General features: G+C 40.9%; 2 protein-coding genes across 2 annotated transcripts; one reads left to right on the forward strand and one right to left on the reverse strand.

Annotated features, from left to right (window-relative positions):
- Positions 1–23: 23 nt before the first annotated feature.
- psmd6 (proteasome 26S subunit, non-ATPase 6) lies at positions 24–3,629 on the reverse strand. Its single transcript, XM_017429949.3, has 8 exons — positions 3,364–3,629; positions 2,422–2,627; positions 2,096–2,241; positions 1,783–2,002; positions 1,600–1,708; positions 1,290–1,458; positions 331–408; positions 24–238 (listed from the first exon to the last, which is right to left on the reverse strand). Exons 1-8 carry the CDS (start codon positions 3,506–3,508, stop codon positions 142–144), a joined length of 1,170 nt encoding a protein of 389 aa, XP_017285438.1. The 5' UTR covers positions 3,509–3,629; the 3' UTR covers positions 24–141.
- A 496-nt stretch (positions 3,630–4,125) lies between these two features.
- Positions 4,126–9,794, forward strand: slc2a9l1 (solute carrier family 2 member 9, like 1). Its single transcript, XM_017429958.3, has 12 exons — positions 4,126–4,761; positions 5,458–5,553; positions 5,665–5,825; positions 5,918–6,042; positions 6,163–6,292; positions 6,381–6,529; positions 6,609–6,796; positions 7,703–7,813; positions 7,983–8,084; positions 8,762–8,837; positions 8,927–9,054; positions 9,157–9,794. The coding sequence occupies exons 1-12, from the start codon at positions 4,738–4,740 to the stop codon at positions 9,340–9,342; spliced, it is 1,476 nt and encodes a 491-aa protein (XP_017285447.1). The 5' UTR covers positions 4,126–4,737; the 3' UTR covers positions 9,343–9,794.
- Positions 9,795–17,840: the final 8,046 nt, after the last annotated feature.

Here is a 17,840-nt window from a genome sequence, read left to right on the forward strand (position 1 = left end):
AGAAGGACCTGAAGAAAAAGTGGTTTTAGTTAAACAGGTTTTATTATATACACAATATAAGAGTCACTTTATCAGACAAAAGGTTTGGGTGAGCAAAGCAGAAAAACGCACGTCTCACTGTAGCAAAGATGGCCGCTGAGGTTACATGTTGATGACTCTTGACAACTTCTGGACTCTGTTGAGCAGCAAGTCGCCCTTTTTGATGGTTTCCTGGTACTGCCAGTTTTTACTATCGGGTCTGCAAAAGGGAACAGAACAAGAATTTGGACTTCATTCTTTTTATTTTGGAGATTATTGACGACTTGGAGCGTTTAGGTATGAAAGCGTTACCTGTTGGTTTCCACGATCTCATTAACTTTATCAATTTTACAGTGCAGACGGCCAGCAGCTATGAACCGGGACAGTTCCCTGGGGAAAAAGAAAAGATTTGGTTGAGTTCTGGTTCCTAAAACCCTAACATGAACACAAGGAGTCTTTGCAATTTGAGAACAAAAATGACCATTTAGGCAAACTGGGTGGGTATGAGGTATGCACAATGGTGTAATAAGTTTCAAATTATTTCTGCCTAAATAACCCTAATGCAAAACAGATAGTGGTGTAAAAGTTTAATTTTCTGACGTTTGCTTGAACTGGTATGAAACTGTAAATGTTGGAGACGTTTTGGGTTCACTCAGATCGTAATGACGAGCCGGTCCAAGCTGCCCCACTCCCACAACGAATTTTGCTGTTTTAAAACTACTTGAATGTTTAAAATTTCATTGGAGTTTGTGCAAATGTCATCATTTTAGCTTTTATACCACTGCTAACCTTGCATCACACAAGCATTTTGACAGAATTATTGCAATATTCCTTCCAGAGGAGATTCAAGTCTGCACCTGGAGTGCTACCTCCCAAAAACAATCCTAAATCCTTGTTCTATATAAACAAACAGCGTTCACATAAACCACCATCAAATTTAGAAGATAAGAACTTAAAATGGCATCTGTCTACTTTCCTCTTGGCTGTTCGGACTCTATCAAACTGAGGTTGTTCAAATAGCCGTCTACAACAGATAGGATCTTAATATGTTCATTACTTTTACACAAACTCCACTTCAAAATGGCTGCAAAAGCCATTTACTCCCAGTGTAGCAAAATGTGTGTCTGTGCAGCTCTTCCACCAACTTTACTTCTCTATTGTTTAATAAATGCTCTGAGCCATTGCATGTTTAGGATTTATACCATATTGGCTCCACTGGTGCTGAATGACAAATAACATTTAAATTAGTGGTAAACGGTTCAAAAACTCACTGGTCAATGAACTCTGTGCTGACACCGAAGGCCTCAGCCATGTATCCCAGCGTGAGCGAGCGGTACGACTCCAGCAGCTGGCTGTAGGCCTGGATTCTCATCTCCCTCACATAGTGGCGGTAGTGTGGGGCAAACAGCCAGTCTTTCTTCATCTCCTGCTCCACCATGGCTGGAACGCACAAGTCCACGTCAGGAAGTCACACAACAGCAGCATATGTTAGCATTAAACACACACACACACACACAACAAGTGAACCTCGTCCAAAAGAGGTGATCAATTAGTCTCCAGGATAACAAAAGACCAGCTCACCCAGCGACTGGAAGAAGACGGAGTAACGGCACTCGTAGAGCGAGAAAAGATACTGGCGGACAGCAGGCAGGCTGTGAAGCACCTCCAGGATCTCTGCTCCCTTTATCACCTGCAGAAAAATACATTCAACATGTATGTTTTTTCTAAAACAAAACGTCAGCATCTTGTGTGTCCTTCTCTTACCTTCTCACGGAGGTCGGGCCTCTTCAGGGCGATCATGCAGACATAGACGGTGTAAGTAACAAAGGTTTTGTAGTCCATGAGCTCATAGGAGGTGAAAGTAGAGACTGTGTCAAGGAAGAGCTCAGCAGCCTGCTTGAAGTCCCTGATGGCCACGCAGTAAAGACCCTGGTAAACCTTCAGACGGTTCCTCCGGTCCCAGTCACCGCCCTCCTCAATGAGGCTGTGGAGGAAAAATTGAAACTGTTTAGTTGAAGAAAAATGATGACAGAAACTTTTAAATAATGTTTCAGAGCAAAGATGTAGAAGAACATACCTCTTGGCTTTCTCGGAGTTGCGTGTGATGAGGTCACTGTCCATGTAGAAGAGGCCAATCCTCAGCAGGTAGAAGACGATGTCTAACCGGTGACCCAGTGCCACCGTTTTGTCATAAGTTTTTCTGAAGGCTGTTAGCGCACCCTCCTACACAGAACAAACAAGATCATTACAAGAGACAACGATCAATCCATATATATGTACACACAAATCAAAATTAAGAACAGGCCTGCTCTAAAAAGAGTGAAGGATTTTAAGGTAGACGTGAAGATTTAACATTGTTCAAGCTAGTAATTCACAAACAGTGCATATTTGTTGATGTCCCACCTTATCCCCAATCCGGATTAAATATTCAGCTTTGGCCATCATCACATCCCGTATCTCGCTCTCTCCCAGGTTCTTCTCGGCGTCCTCCAGCACATCATCCAGGCGCTTCAGCTCCTCCTCGTTGGCCTTCTTCATTTTACTCAGCAGCTCGGCGTCCAGCTGCCACTTCAGCTCTTTGCACAGACCCTCGTAATACGGTGCCATATCTGAAACACAAACATAAAACACAGGATACTAAATACTGCTAAACCATACCCAGAAAACTACTTCTACGCCAACAGAGAGAGGTGTCAGGTAGGTAACTATTTCCTGCCAGTCAGCGAAAGGCAGGTGATAATGTTTTTGCGTGTCTGTTAGCAGTATATCTCATTAACTGCTGGACAGATTTTAGGAAAACTTTAAGAAAGTCATAATTAAACAGCATCTGCAATTAAGTTTTAGTCACCACAGTTCAAGATGGCCGCCATCTGAGCTTACAAAAACGTAGAAAAAAATGGCTACAATTCAGTAAATCTTACATAAATTGAGCTTTAACTTGTTATGGTAGCAGCTGAGAATGATCTTTAACATGCCGAGCCTGAGATCTCGCGATAAGATTGAACATAACGTTATTTTCAAGGTTTGAGCAAAACGAATAACTTATTTCTCGACAAAACCTAAAAGATAAGTCACGTTGACAAAGTAAAATACAAGAGACCTTACAAATATAAAGCCTATCCACGTTAGCAGCTCCTGGAGGTTCGTTTGCTGGTTAACGCTTGCTAATAGTGTTAGCTAGCAGGCTAATATTTCGCGAAGCCGTTCATTCAAAACCTGAGCTTTTATCATTTTAGCATTTATGTTGCAAAGATTTACCCGCAGTCTACCTAACACAGACAAACACATATACACCGCTGGGTTTGTGTGTGTAAAGAGAAGTCTGGTGAAAACAGGCTAACTCACTGTTAGCTTTGATAGCGTCCATGAGCTCAGTCTTCACTTTAGCATCCTGTCGGTGACCGTCCATCGTCAGCAGAAACTTCAGCTGAGCTATCCTCAGATCCGGGTTCTTGGGCAAACCCTCTTCTTCTAGATTCTCCAGTGGCATTTTTGTTAACGCAAGACAGATAACACGAACCAAAAGCTTCCTTTGTGTGGACCTAGTGTACTCTTCGCTGGTAGCAGCTAGTCAACGATGACTACGGAAAACACCAGAGTGTTGCTTCCGCCGGAGCGCCGCCTGAGAAGTAGACACGGAACTCAGACACACCGCCCCCTGCTGGACACAAACAGGAACAGCACCTCTGTTCAAACTAAAGATTATGTATTTAAAGATTTATAACCATGCGCTGTACAACGTTAGCTACTGTGTTCAAAACTCATTTCAGTAAATATTTTACAGTATTATATATAAAAATAAATAAATGCAAATAAAACCTAACAAACTCCTTGTCTAATTGTCTAAAAACCTCATTCTTTGCACATTCATAATCTATCTACATTCTAGTAGTTTGCCTTTTTAATTTTTTTTTTATTTATGAATATATTATCTCCAATAGACATGCCTAATATGTTAAATTTTAGGTTACAAAACCAAAGAAACAACAAAAGGCTCAACTTTATTAAGTCCACAAGTTTAAACCCACTCAGCAATTAATTTTAAAAGAGCAAACAATTTCAGACCAGTTCTCCAAATCCAGTACATTGACATTTTGCCAGATTTTTATTATGTTGAATGAAATATAAGCAAGAAACTTTAGTAAACTTCCTTTTTTTTCTTGTGTATTTTTTAATTATTATTTTAATGTTAAAATGAGATCTAAAGTGCACAAACTTGTGCACTATTTCACCTTATGTTTACGTTGTTTCATGCTCACAACTTGTCTCTGTTGTTGGCTGATCATCATTATAATCTTGATCATTCTGGGACATTGGTGAAGCGGCGGAAAACGCAGTTTAAACCACTGTAGTTGTGTAATAAATTTAACATGGTAATACTTGCAGTGTTATACATATGATGTGCCATCATCTGAAATAAGACACAGTTTTGGTTTTATTTCTAATCATTTCTCATCCAAATGACTCACATTTTGTTATATTCAAATCACCTCGTCTTTTTTTCTGTTTTTGTTGCAATTCATCCGAGCTGTAAGTGGGTGATCGAAGGAGGTTTGTACAGTAACATCAGTGGTGGGTTTGTGCTAACAGATTTTTTTTTTTTTTTCACTCTGAAAAGTTAATGATAACCAGACTGAGGCTTTTAACAGAGTACATGTAGTCTCACCGTTTGTACTACAAGGTTCAAACCAGTAAAAAACAAAACAAAAAAAGGAGAGAATGGAAACCTTGTTTCAGCACCTGGTAGGCTTTTACTGATTTATACCAATTTTGTTTTGGGATTTTATTTGCTTAATGATGCATCATTTATTGAATATAAGGACAACTTAACTTGTTTCAGTGAAGGCAGTCTATTTTAGTCAGTCACTGCTGTTTTATAGTGAGTCATTTAAACTACAGTTTTGGCTGAGTCATTGCACTCTGTTGGTTATTCTCCAAACTCTCACTTGAAACATGTAGAGCTTAAGAATCAAATGACTGTAGTTTTAGATTAGTTTAAAATAAGTATAAAAGGAGAGTTTTGAATAAATTAACCTATATTTATCTAATCCAGTACCCACATTGTGTACATTTAAAAAAGACGTATGCTATCTAAAGCTCAGATCTATTGGAAATGCAGTTTTGTTTATTCGGAGCCACTGTTTCCTCTGCATGTTCTTTCGCAACTCATCTACAACTTTAAAAGCACACAACTGTTTGTCTGTCAGGACAACATGTTACTCAGATCCTGACTGTGAATGATCAGGGGAAAAAAGCCACAGTTACACAAAATCTCTGCTCCGCTAAGCATCGCCGTCAAAGACCATCAGACGGTGACGAGTTCCTCCTCGTCTCCAGTTCTGTTTGCTGTCACTAAATGTGCACTAAACAGCAAATTTAAAGAAAGAAAGAGTCATGTGACTCATATTTCTGTTTTTTTTTTTTCGGTCTGCACCTCAGACTCAAGGCAACGCTCTGTTCCTCATCATCATTTTGGGAATCGGAGGAAGCTTTCAGTCTGGTTACCACATTACAGAACTGAGTTCACCATCACCTGTGAGACAAATCACTTTATCAAGTTCTCCTCATTTTCTTGTTGTTGTTTGTTTTGTTTTTTTTGTTTCTTTTTAACCGGGCAAAACCTGTTGTTTAAACCCATCTGTGCAGTACATTCAGAGCTTCATCAACAGTAGCTGGTGCGACAGATATGACAAGCCTCCACCTCCACAGACGGTCACCATGATATGGTCCCTCATCGTCTCCATGTATGCTATCGGTGGACTCCTTGGTGCCGTCAGCGTTAAATTCTTATCACGGAGGCTCGGAAGGTGCGCATGGGGAGGTGTAAACCTGGGGGCATTTGTACAGATCACTTGGTTCATGAAAATTTAAAAAACTAAAGTGTGAGTTCCTTCGCCAGAAAAAGGGCAATGATGTGCAACAGCTTCATCTCCATCATCGGTGCAGGGATCATGCTCATGAGCAAACAGGCCAAATCCTTTGAAATGATTATTGTTGGAAGGATCCTGTTTGGTTACTCATCAGGTAAGCTGCTGCTTCCCTGCACAGTTTGTGCAAAGTCATCCTGTTTTTCTTCTCCTCCTTAACTGTGGATGAAGAGGTGTTATCGCTGCCCCTGAAGACGTTTGGTAACTTGTGCTGCAGGTTTGGGTCAGAGCGTCCATTTAATGTATCTGGTGGAGATGTCACCCAGAAAGATTAGAGGGCCAGTGACTCTGACCTTTGTCACTTTTATTTCATTTGGTAAACTCACTGGCCAGTGTTTCGGATTAAGGTAAACATTGATTGACGGTCTGAGGAATTGTTGCAGAATCACAGCGAGACAACGGCCAAACACCGCACCTCAAAATCTTGTTTTCCAGTGAGATACTTGGTCGCCAAGACCTGTGGAACGTTCTTCTCTGCGTTCCTGCGTGCTTCTCAGCGGTCCAGGTGATAGCGCTCCCTTTTCTGCCCGAGGCGCCAAGATATTTATTCATAGAGAAAGGAGACGATAAGGCGTGCAAGAAAGGTCAGTGTCTATCCAGTTCATGGAAGCAACTGCAAAACCTTTGCTTATTCAATGTCCTCTACCCCACCCCCTCACCCAGCACTCCAGCGTCTGTGGGGCAATGGTGAGTACAAACAGGAAATGGACGAGATGCTGACCGAGCAGGTGGCTCTTGAATCGGCTCCCCCAAAGAGCCCCCTGCAGCTGCTGAGGGACAGGACCGCCCGATGGCAGCTCATCACCATGTCCACCATCTACAGCTGCAACCAGCTGTCAGGCATGGCCGCGGTGAGGTCGGACCCGAGCTCAGACATCCATACGACACAAAATGCTTTCTGTGCCTGAGTACGGTCATACCGTATTGTGTTGGATCACAATGTTATGTTTTGCTGTGTGGCATCATGTTGTGTTGCAGTGTTGTATTGGATGGTAAAGTTACGTTTCACACCACAGTGTTTTCGCACCCAAGCATGTATTAGAATGGGTACATTCATTAAAAGTGTTTGACTGATGCTGTAAACTTGCACAGCTACCTGTTCCTTCTCAGAACGTCACAACCTTTGGTCAGGAATCAGCCATATTGTTTTTTCATGAAATCTCTTAAAGTGTTAGTGTTTCTGCATGAATGGTCCTCCAAACTAGTAACATCAAACTTGTGGCACGTGTCATCATGGCAATAACTCTAACCTACTATGTTTAATCTGTCATACTGAAGTTCGGTTGTAGAGCAAAGAAAAGCCAAAGTAAAGACAAAATGAAAGAAAACACAAGTTAAAAGCAACAATCCTAGTTGCATCAAGTTAGTTTTATTCTTCTATTCGGGTGAAAACTCCACAACTCTCCTTTGATCTCTTTATATTACTCAGTTTTACTTGTTGCTGTATGATAATTGTTAAAGAACATTTGGTTTCATTAGTTATGATTGGTGCAAGTGATGCATCAAATGCTGGATAAAGTTACTCAATAATGTGGAGCAGAGCAATTCACTGCGCATCAAAAGTAAAAGGCGTTAAAAACTGATGCATAGGGCTAATCTCCAAGTTTCAGAATATGATCAGGCAGGACAAAATATGTGACAATCCGACCTTTGCATTAGAGCACAGTTAGCGTCGCTGTAGCTGGATAAACTGGTGGACAAAAAAGATTTTATTGTTGCATCTTCACAGCATCTTTTGGTACCTTCCTCCCCCACAGATCGGCACCTTCTCGTTCGACATCTTCCTGAAGGCGGGCATACCAAAGGACAAGATCCGCTATGTCACTCTTGGTCTTGGAGTATCTGAAATCCTCACCTCCATCGTCTGTGTGAGCCAATCCTGCAGTCTGCGCCTTGACGGCATGGCGTTCACTTATATTCTCATTAGTGTTTAGCAGTTGTGCCACATTTCCACGATAGAGAGAGAAAGACTTGACCAGAGGCTCCTCAGGGGCGTATCAGTGTATGTGTTTACAGATATCCGTTCCTTTCTACCAGGGTCTTCTGATTGAGCGCACAGGGAGGAGGCCGTTGTTCTGGGGAGGCTATGGTGTCATGTCTGCATCCTGGGTGTTGGTCACCATCACTCTCAACCTGAAGGTAAGCAGGAGAAGAAAGAATTTTAAAAAACTCTACAGTGAATGTAAACATATTTCGGTGAAGTAGAGGTTTTTATGACTCATGTAGTCACATTTTTGGCCAGATGAATGATGGTTTGGAGGCATTTTCTTTAGTCCATTCTTATAAATAACATACTGTGTGAAAGTACAGCACAGTTTCATTCTTTAGGCTAAAAGCATACCTCTTTTTTTTTTAAAAAAAACTATTGAAAAATCAGTTTAATATACAACTGTTATTCTGACAAAGTTGGGAAGCTGTTTAAATGCAAATAAATAAATAAAAGAATACAATAATTTGCTTATCTCATAACTCTATGTTATATTCTTAATGGACCATAATAAATATATCAAATGTTTAAACTAAGAAATTTTTCCATTTTTTAGAAACAAATAAGGTTATTTTGAGTTTGATGTCAGAAAGACATCTAAACAAATGCTGTAAATATAAGTGGTACAAATAAGAAATAGCTGGAAGAGCATTTTGCAGTTAATTAAATTAACTGGCAACACGTTATATTTGCAAATTCTGTTTCTATTTACATTTTACATCACATCCCAGCTTTTTCAAAATTGTGGTTTTACTGTCCCTGTTTTGTCAGTAAGAACATACAATTGTACAACAGAGCTAACTTTAACTATGAATTGTCATTCCTGCAGCATTTAGGCAATTGGGTTTCATATATTACTGCGGTTCTGATCATCCTCTTCATCATCTTTTTTCGTGGAGGGCCCGGTATGTTCCTTACAGCTGCTTTTTTTTGTTCAGAAAAAATACAGGAATATGTAACATATATCATTCAAGACCGTTCTTGCGTTTTGCAGGAGCAGTCACAGCGACACTCAACAGTGAGCTCTTCATCCAGTCCGATCGCCTGGCAGCGTTTGTGCTCATGGGGCTGCAGCGCTGGTTCATGGAAGCAGTGCTGGGTCTAATCTTTCCCTTCCTCATTGTGTGTGAACAGGCAACGCGTTTTAATCTGCTTAGAAAATGAGTGTCACACTGTCAACGTCAATCTGAGTTTCACAATTTGTAATCTAATTTCTTCCCACAGAATGCTCTTGATTCTTACTGCTTTATGCTGTTCAGCTGCGTGTGCCTGCTGGGCAGCCTTTATACCTTCTTCGTTCTGCCTGAGACTAAAGGCAAGACCCTGCTGGAGATCTCCGAGGAGTTTAAAGCCATCACTGTCTGTGGGAAATCCTTCTCGGAGGAAAAGAGAGCTGAGACCAGGCTGTGAAGCAGTGTTCCCACAGTGGGACAAACTTTAAATGAGAGGAAAAATACACTCAAAATGGAGGATTCCTCTGTTCCAGGAAGGATTTGGGTCAAATTTTTATTGTAGAGATTTTTTTTTCACTCCATCAATTCATAGTTTGGTCAGAATTAAACTCTATTTTCTTCTGAACGGAGGTTGTTCAATGTGCTGATGGTTCATCAGCTTTCCACAGAAACCCACTTCAAAAAATCTGAACTATTGCTTTAAAACTGCTAAAATGACAAATAACTAGAAAAATCAAAAGCTGCTTTTTTAATATTAATGCATACAATTAAAGTACATGAATCATTAAAAATGTTTTTGACTTGAACAATCCAGATTATTTATTGACTGCTACTGAAAGAAGAGCAACAATGTTTTTGTGTGTGTGTGCGCGTGTGTATCTGGGTGTTACCAGAATATCCCATGAACCTCTGGAGAAATTTTAATAAAACTCTCAGAAAGTGAAAGCGTTCCTCCACAACTGATTAACTTTTGGAGTTAACCCAATTCAAGAGGGCTGCCGCAGCTAACTGACCTTAAAAACCCCCAACAAAAATGGCTATAAAGCAGTTAGTTTTTCAGATACTGACCTTAAATTTGATGTGGCGGTAGCTGAGAGTCATTCCCATCACATCCTCTGAGCAGGACATCTTGCACATAAAGTCCTTATTTTAACTTTTGGCCAAAACGGCTGTAACACAAAACAATCTTCATCTAAAACTCTGGCATCAGAAGGTGACAGGTGATATGGATTCCTTTAACGAATGCTAGGCCTTTAATGTTTACACCAATACCACTGACTGTCTTCCTCAGAAAATGAAAATTCTAAAATATCAACGCTTTTCTGTTGAATTTGATGGAATCTGAAGTTTTGTGGAAAACTGAAAGAAGCTCTTGAACCTTTTTACGATGTCAAGTTAAAAAAATATATACATATATACAAAGTTTGGATTGTTTTTCTCTTCTCTGTGCACCCAAGGCTGTAATTAACATCAGTTTGAAGCTAATAATTTCACTCAACATTATTAATAACAGAGTCGCGTCCAGCTTCGCGACAGGCAGCTGGTTCCAGATCAGCGGCTCTGAGTTATCACACAACAAGGAGCTGCTGGTGTTGGAACAACTGCACCTGCATCTGCAACATGTTTGTCCCTGAGAGGTCAGTCATTTCCTACCTCCTGCCTTCCAGCAATAAATCATCCACTGCTCCCTTTGGACTCTGCAGCCTGTTGCTGGGATGACTGGAAGAAATAAAATTAATGGACGCTGTCCCACAAAGTCTCACGACAACCCAGCTGTTCCTTTCCTGTTTCATTTGTCACCTTTCTGTTTCTGATTGAACTCAAAAGGAACGGAGCATTCTTCGAGGGTTTCTTATAATGGAGCAGAATTTTTGTTGGAGCATTTCTGAAGTCATGTTCTACCAAATACCTTATCGGCCGTGGCATCTATCATCGAGCACAGAGAAAAGTGTAAAAGTCTTCATCCTTTGTTATTATGATTGCTGCAGTGAAGTCGTTTGGCAAATGGCTTTAAGGCACACGTGTCAAACTCAAGGCCCGTGGGCCAGATCCGGCCATTGGTAACATTTTATCTGGCCCCCAAGATAACATTTAAATTTCATTAGATCTGTCCCTGCAGTTTGGGGACTGATCCAGTCTTTATTGCTTCTCATTTTGCTTAAAAAACTGAGCCTATTTAGTTACGTCTTCCTGTGACCGTGGCTTTGAAGCCAAGACAATTTCTCAGCAGTCTTTGATTTTGGGGCAACAGAGAACATCAAACGGGAGCGATCAATCTCTTGTTGATAAACTTGCAGCCAAGAAATGATATTGGACATCTGACTTGACTTAATATGCATCAGAGTAACAATGAGTCTGCTTTAACGTACGCCATCTTTTTCTGTATTTTCGTCTTGTTTCAAAGTTAAATGTTAGTAGCTGTTTGATCAGAGTTTTTCTGATGGCTTTTAGGCTGCTACAATGGTGAAAAATTCATTAGAAGGTGAATGCTAAAATCTTTTTAAGTTTGATCTAAATTATGTTTTCTCTTAATTCTAAATCATATGTAACTGTGTAAAATGTGTTTGATGTTTCTATGCAAATGATTTGACATATGACTTCTAAACCCAGGGTTAATTTATGTATTTTTTCAATGAAAAATTGATTAAAATTGTCCCTTGGCGAGGACCAAGTTTTTAATTTTGGCCCTGCTTTAAGGTATGATCCACCTCACTGTCTCATCAGACCCTTCATGTAACCACTGGAGCCCGACACATCTGGGTGTTATCATCTTGGAAGAAACCCACATTAGGATAGAAATGCTTCATCCGTGACAGTAAATGCTCCCAACAGTGTCGCATTCGACCCCCTGTGTTCTTTAAACTCGTCATCCAGGTTCTGTTTTGCATTTGTGAAAGGCTCATATGCTCATCAGCAAGGCAGTACTGCTGTGTCTCAGCAGATGGTGCTACTAACCTACATCACTGCTCAGAGCTGGAAACGGTTCATTATATATATATTTCTGCTGCTGCTTGGTGTAGGTCAAAGGTCACCAAGAAAATTTGATCTTTCTTTGAAAGATTTAGGCCTAATTAGCATGCTTAGTAGCATATGTTAAAATAATTCAGACACTTTTGTGTCGTATTCAGTGTTAACGTTCTTGTCAAATTAATGGGCAGCTCATTGAGAAATGACATGTAATTCTGGAGACATAGTTGCACAATATGCTACAGATTAGCTTTGACATCTGTGTCTGTCTGTATGTGTGAGTGTGTGAGCGCTTGGGGTTTATTACCTTTTTAGGATCTTTCCTGCTATAACCTCCTACCCTGTCAGAACCTGTATGTGACCTAAATCCTTGTCCTAATAGGGTGAAACATCATTTCTGGGTTAGGGATAAGGGTAAATAAGGGTAAAGGCTAAGGTGTGAATGGAGTTTAGACCAGGGTTAGGGTTATACATGTGCTGGTAATGGTTAAAATGACATTTAGTGTCTGCGATTATGCCACAGAAATGAATCTAAGTCAATAAAATGTCTGAATAAGGATATAAAATACAAACATGTGTGTGTGTATTGATGAGAAATGTTTGTAGGAAACAGGAATATAACACTTTCATTCATGGTCAGGGAAGAAAGAAATGTCAACTCCAAGAGTCTTGAACGCAAGGTTTGCCTGGAAAACTGCAGCTTTAATGAATCTAAACATCGAACCAAACATTCAGACCTGCGGGTTGGAAATGGCCCATGGGCCAACAGTTGATGATTTGATGATCACTAGTGGAGAGGAAAGTATGAGTCTTTTCCATGGTGATCAAATTAAAAACTCGTCAAACACTTCTTTGATTCGAAAGATAGGATTTTCAGTCTCGTTACTGTATTCTAACAGTTTTTCTGTACCATTTTCTACGCCTACATTTGATATTGTCTTCTTTATGTGTTTCTGCACAACAGATCAGCTCTGTATCTGTTGGCCTGTCTGCGTTTTACCGATAATTATGTGTCTTCTGGAAAACCCAAAGGACAGTAGCATCTGTCTAACAGCCTGAAGGGTTTTCATGTCATTACCTGAAACTCAAACAGAAATGCCAATTCTCTCTCATTAAAAAGTGAAGGCCTTTGGTTTGTTGTGTCTGTCTGCCTGGCAACACTGAGCTCACAGACAGCTTTGCAAATCAACGAGGAGTGAGCATGTTTAAAATGTGCTGCACATGAAGTGAGTCACTGTCTTCCACGTGTATGGGCTGACACACGCTGCTCCGCGTAAGCATGTAAATTAACTAATGAAATGACACCGAGTCAGTTAGCAGGCGCGCTGCGCCAAAATGACTGCTGATTGAATTGTGCCATTGTGTCTGAAGACCTTCTGCTCTGAGTAAGTGGAGGAGAATGAGGAGCAGCTGTCAGGGGAGTTCAGCATTTCATCCTCCTGACGCTGGTCAGCAGCTTCTGGGGTCAGTGAGACTCCTCCGGCAGGTCGAGCTTTGCACAGACGTGTTCTTGTTACCAGACATGAAATGTTTAATTAAAACTATCTGCAAACACCCTGCACCAGAAGATTCAGCCTGAGCGGCCACGTTGGCATCATTTAAACTCTAGTACATTGAAATGTGGTGACGACACAATTTTGTTTGCTTTGTTCACATATAGTTTCAGTTTACTGCAATCTTGTGGTTCAGTTTGAGCCTTTGACTGCTTTGAACGTCACAAGCCAGGCGATGAGATGATGAGCTCACAATATGTTGTGAGTTTAGGGCAAGAGTGTTACTGCTGTTGATCGTAAATGGACTGTACTTATATAGCACCTTTCTAGCCAACCAGACCACTCAAAGCGCTTTACAACACAATCTGTTCCCCTTGTTTACCCATCCACACACATTCAAACAGCACTCTGCTACATCTCTACAAGGCTAATCTGAATAAATCATTCTATAGAGTTAAATCAGTGCTTTAAACTCCATTCATACACCGATGGGGCAAATCGGGGGCAATGAAGGGTTCAGTGTCTTGATCAAACCTCCAACCTCTCTTCGGAGGACAACTGCGCTAACCACTGATCCACAGCCACCCAGATGAGCACTAAATGTATTATTTTTTTAACATTACTATGTTACTTCATTTTTAATTATTTTAGGACTTTTATTTCAAGAAAGCCCATCAACAGACTTGTTCTATATATACTGTAAAAGTCCTGTGCCTGTTTTAGAAAGAGTACATAAAAACCTGCAGCTATTTCTTATAATTATTATCATTATTATTTTGTAAATTGCTGTGTTAAAGAAAAGAATAAAGCTTTATAACGTCACTAATTTGTGAAAAAGCTGCTGCGAAATCAGATGTTTCAGACTGCATCTATGTCTGGCTGGTAACTTGCTAACTAACTAACTAAACTTTAACTCCTCTCAAGCCCAACTTGACTGCAAGTGATAACAGACAAAAAGCACATCAGGTTTGAGCAAAAACATATTCAAACAATAATTAATGGAAACTCTTGAAAAATACTTCTTTATTGTTTTTCTCACCCAAAATCAGGATCACAGACACTTTGTCCCACAGATGGAATCACAGAAGACAAGTCAGTCCATCCATCATCTCTGCGAGACACAGAGACACATGAGGAGAGGTGGGGGAATCAGCGGAAATGACTGAAAAGGTTTAATTACCAGACTGAAGGGAATCTCTAAAACAAAGGGTAATGATGTTCTGCATTAAATGTCATTAGCAGAGGAGATTTCATACAGGTGGTATGCAGATGGGGGCCCCCCCTCCTGAGATGTGGGCTTGTTAATAAGTCAAAGGGCTTAGGAGGGGCTGATATCTTGAACCAGATGGATCCTCTGGCAGGGCAACATTAAGATGCCCAGCATGCAGTTCTTCTTTATGGCAAGGTGCCTCCTTGAGCTGTTTAATATGCGGATTAACCCAAACCTGGCAGCGTTTTTCACTCTGCCACCAGTCAGACTGAGCAAGCACAGCCAATAAAAACATTTTCTGTCAGCGTGGCTGAAAGAAAGAAAAAGAAAAAGAAGTACTCCGAACAAATTTAGGGTCCCCAAGGAGGCTTGTTAGCAGCTCTAAGTAAAGATGCCGTGAGTCCCGTTTGTATCGTTCACTGTAAGATTTTCAGCCTGCTGACAAAGGAGACGTGTCGATAAGTTGGATATAGAGGCTGAGACAGATGGACAGCAGGGCGGCTGTCACAGGACATTAACACGTCCGCCTCAGAACGTGTCACGCAGGACAGTGGGACTAACAGAGGGGTGAAATCCTCGTGAAACACAGAGAGGAGGGAAATCCCCTGCTTCCCCCTGACCTTCTCAGCCGATTTGGGTCTTACAGAGCAATTATACCAGACATGTTTACATACAGTGTCAGGACAAAAGAATTCACACCCTAATGAAGACAGAAAAAAAGACCTACTTGTTGAATAATATTATTAAACTGCAACATATAACCTTGGAACATTTCCGTCATGGTGATGGCTGTGTTTGTGCATTCTTGTTTTAGTAATTGAACACACATGACGGGTCTGCAGGAGGAGGCTGTGTGCAGGAAGTCTTCGCTCAGTTTTATCACATGTCTCTGATTCACCGAGGCCAGTGTGTGTCTGTGTGTGTGGTTAAAAGCACAAAACTCTTTACATCCACTCGCATGCCTTTGGGAGGCGAGCTGGTTCTTCTGCGCTTGGCTTTCTTCGTTTGTGGAAAATCAGACTATTTTAGCTTGCTCGGAGCACAGCTGGAAATTGCAGCTGTTCTGCTCAGAAGGACTGCTAATTACACCTTTTAGAGTCTCTTAAAACATTTCTAATGGCTTCAGCTCATGACAGCTGTGCATCACACAGAGGTACACAGCGATCAGCCATGCCATTATGATCATGCTATTTTATAAATCTTTACATTGCTGCTAGTTTAGTTTTACACGGTTAATCCTGCAGAAATAGGATTCTTGGAAGTGTCCCAGGCACTGGAAGTGGTATAGCTAGTTGCTGCTGCTATTAGCACTTACAAATAATTGCAGACTTCTATGTAAAGATCCGATAACAAGCTGTGAGCTCGTCAGTCTGGTTAGAATGAAATGAAACGAAAGGGACAGGGGGGAGGTATGTTGAAGAATTTGAGCAGACCAGCTTCTCAGATTGTATAACTTTGACTGCTGAGTCCTCGAATCTCCAGTGACAGAACCTACTGATGAAGAGGCCATGGTTGGTCAAGGCTCACTGGTGAGTCCAGTTTAAAAGAAAAGTGGAGCTGAAATAAATGAAAACGTCTTAAGTGTTTCTCATAGAAAGCATCAGAACACACAGCGTATGTTGAGCATTGGGCAGCACAGCTGCAGGTCAGTCAGGATGACCGTGCTGATCTGTATCCACTGAACATCAGAACCAGACTGCAGAAAAATATAAAAAGGGGACCTGGTTTGAATGTTCACATTGGCTTTTTTACATAATTTAAACGGCTGCCTGAATGCGTCGCTCACCTTAGGAATGTGTGACACTCGTATACCTTCTAACAGGGCAAGCTGGTGGAACAGTGAGGTTTAGGGTAATGTTCTGCTGGAAAACCCTGTTTCTTATAAACTTTACACTTATACTACCTACGCATACGCCTTCATGGAAACAACGTTTCCTGATGGCTGCAGACTTTTCCAGCATGATTATGCTCTGGTTACACTGCAAAATGGATTTAAAAAGCACAACAACAGCCACTGAGTTGGCCCTGAAATGCTCCGGATCACAGTCCAATAAAACATCTGAGGGATGAGCTGGACAGACAAGTCTGAGCAACGGAGGCCCAGCTGCACGATCTACAGGACTGATGGACCTCGTACAGGCCTTGGTGCCAGAAACTGCCAGCAGACCTACAGAAGCCTCATGAGTTGATGATTCAAAGTTGTTTAAGACTTAGTCAAGTTCTTAAAAACTGTGAATCACTGAACGGTGCACGTGTTGCTGACATTTAAATCGCTGCATCTGGAAACTGCAGTGGATTCCAGAAGAGACGCGAAACACAAAATGCTGGACTAAGATAGATTATTCTCTCCGGCTTTACAGTGAAGATGATTTTTTTTATTTTTAGATTCTCAGGCAAGATGTATAAGCTACATTTAGAAAAAACTAAAACAAAGCTTGATGAGTTGAAAAACGGGATTTTTTTTTGTGTGTTTTGAATTTATGCACATTTGCATCTTTTTTTTTTCATACCTCGTCTGCTTATTTGTTTTTCTAACACAGACACAAACTGTCGAATCAATGTCTCTTCTGTACTGTTCTGCCAGGGTTTAGCAAACCGGTGACGACAAGACTTCTTAACTTGTTTTTGTAATCTAAAAAGATGCAGTTTGGTGTATTCGTGTTTAGAAAGCCGGCTGCACTTGGAGCTAAATCAAAAAAGATAAAGTGCTATAAGACAACATTAGCAGACAAGATGATTGTGTTTCTGTGGGAATACACTTGTTTTACGCTCTTATGTTGTAAATATGGACCTCATATTAAGTTTCATTTTTGCACCTATGTTTTAACATTATTGTTTGAGCACAGAATAATAAAAATCCTATTTCGAGAGTGAGAATTTCCCTTCATTTCTGCTCATTTTGACACAGTCACCTGACTCTGTGGTATAAAGACACATGGGTACTTGTGACTCTAAATTATCCCATGTACACAACCACTAAAAACATCCACAAAACTTAGCTCACCGGTCCATCGTCCTCTGCCTCGAACATGGCAGTCTGAAGAGCATATGGCAGCAATCTGTGGCACCCCCTCGCTGTGCTGCCCCCATTTGCTTTTAATTCAACACATGGAGAGTCATAAACGCACTTGGGCAAGAGACTAATAATGAAACAAACTAATACGGGCTGATGATGATGTAAGGGCAGCACATTTGTCTACAGGGCAACTTTGTCCTCAGTGATTAAGACACACGTTGGAGCTGAGTGACTGACAATCGGCACCCGCAGGGTTAGGAGCTGATTCT

This window comes from Kryptolebias marmoratus, linkage group LG4 (assembly GCF_001649575.2).
Source record: "Kryptolebias marmoratus isolate JLee-2015 linkage group LG4, ASM164957v2, whole genome shotgun sequence".
Taxonomy (NCBI): domain Eukaryota; kingdom Metazoa; phylum Chordata; class Actinopteri; order Cyprinodontiformes; family Rivulidae; genus Kryptolebias; species Kryptolebias marmoratus.